Source organism: Penaeus monodon, chromosome 24 (assembly GCF_015228065.2).
Source record: "Penaeus monodon isolate SGIC_2016 chromosome 24, NSTDA_Pmon_1, whole genome shotgun sequence".
NCBI classification, from domain to species: Eukaryota; Metazoa; Arthropoda; class Malacostraca; order Decapoda; family Penaeidae; genus Penaeus; species Penaeus monodon.
The window spans coordinates 31,202,325-31,203,206 of NC_051409.1; the positions used below are offsets into that span (position 1 = coordinate 31,202,325).

Consider the following 882-nt stretch of genomic DNA (forward strand, 5'->3'; position numbering starts at 1 on the left):
ATATTTTTGAGGGGTAGTTAGATTAGATTCAAGTTTATAGTATAGTTAATTGCCATTGCAATATCATTTTGCAAAACATTTACATTTCATAAATCATTATATTCTTGTAAAGGATATTTGCCAAATTGATCCAGTTATTCAAAAAAGTTCTGTTGATGGATTCATTCTAATGTTTATTTTTGAGACCAGTTTACAGTAAATGCAATTTTACTGAGCTTTTGATTGAAAATCTGACAGATATGGGAGTGAATAACAACATGGTGTAACATTAAAGATAAATGATAATTAAATTAATTAGATAAAAACAATAAATAATATATCCTTTATCCTGTATATTGTTTTATGCATATATTATACTATCTATCCATTTTATCCGAAGGGAAAAAGTCATGACACATGCACCAGTGAAGTCAAGGCAAAGTACTGGGCTGCTCTTAAGATGAACTGGAAAGTCTGGACTCCAGTGCAATATATCAACATCAACTACATACCACAGCAGGTAAGGAAGTGTCATTACCGTCAGGAAAATCCTTCTTAGGTTTAGGATGACTGTATGGTTGTCTGTAATTTCTCACAAAAAGTGGTTTGAGTTTAAATTTGGTTCATTCTTAAGCACCATGTAATTATGATAGTGTTTTATTTAATTTTTTTCCACACATTACTAATGTGCGTATGGTCGATCATTTATTAATTGTGTTTAGTTACTTTGCTATGAGTATCATCACAAAATCAGAGAGATGGTATTACATTTCAAGAAGACTTGTATTGGCCACATATTAAAAGTGATTATGTTTTACTGCTACATTGATATTACTTTTAAGATTTCTATATGTAGTAGCTAGATTTACAATATTATTAACCCCCTACTCTACATGCCCTCCA

General features: G+C 30.4%; 1 protein-coding gene across 2 annotated transcripts in view; it reads left to right on the forward strand.

The window, feature by feature from the left end:
• LOC119588718 (peroxisomal membrane protein 2-like) overlaps positions 1–882 on the forward strand; it is a 6,474-nt gene that overhangs the window by 3,919 nt on the left and 1,673 nt on the right. For both annotated transcript variants that reach the window (XM_037937357.1, XM_037937358.1), the window contains exon 5: positions 380–499. In XM_037937357.1, coding sequence (XP_037793285.1) covers positions 380–499 — 120 coding nt within the window. The remainder of the gene's footprint in view (positions 1–379; positions 500–882) is intronic.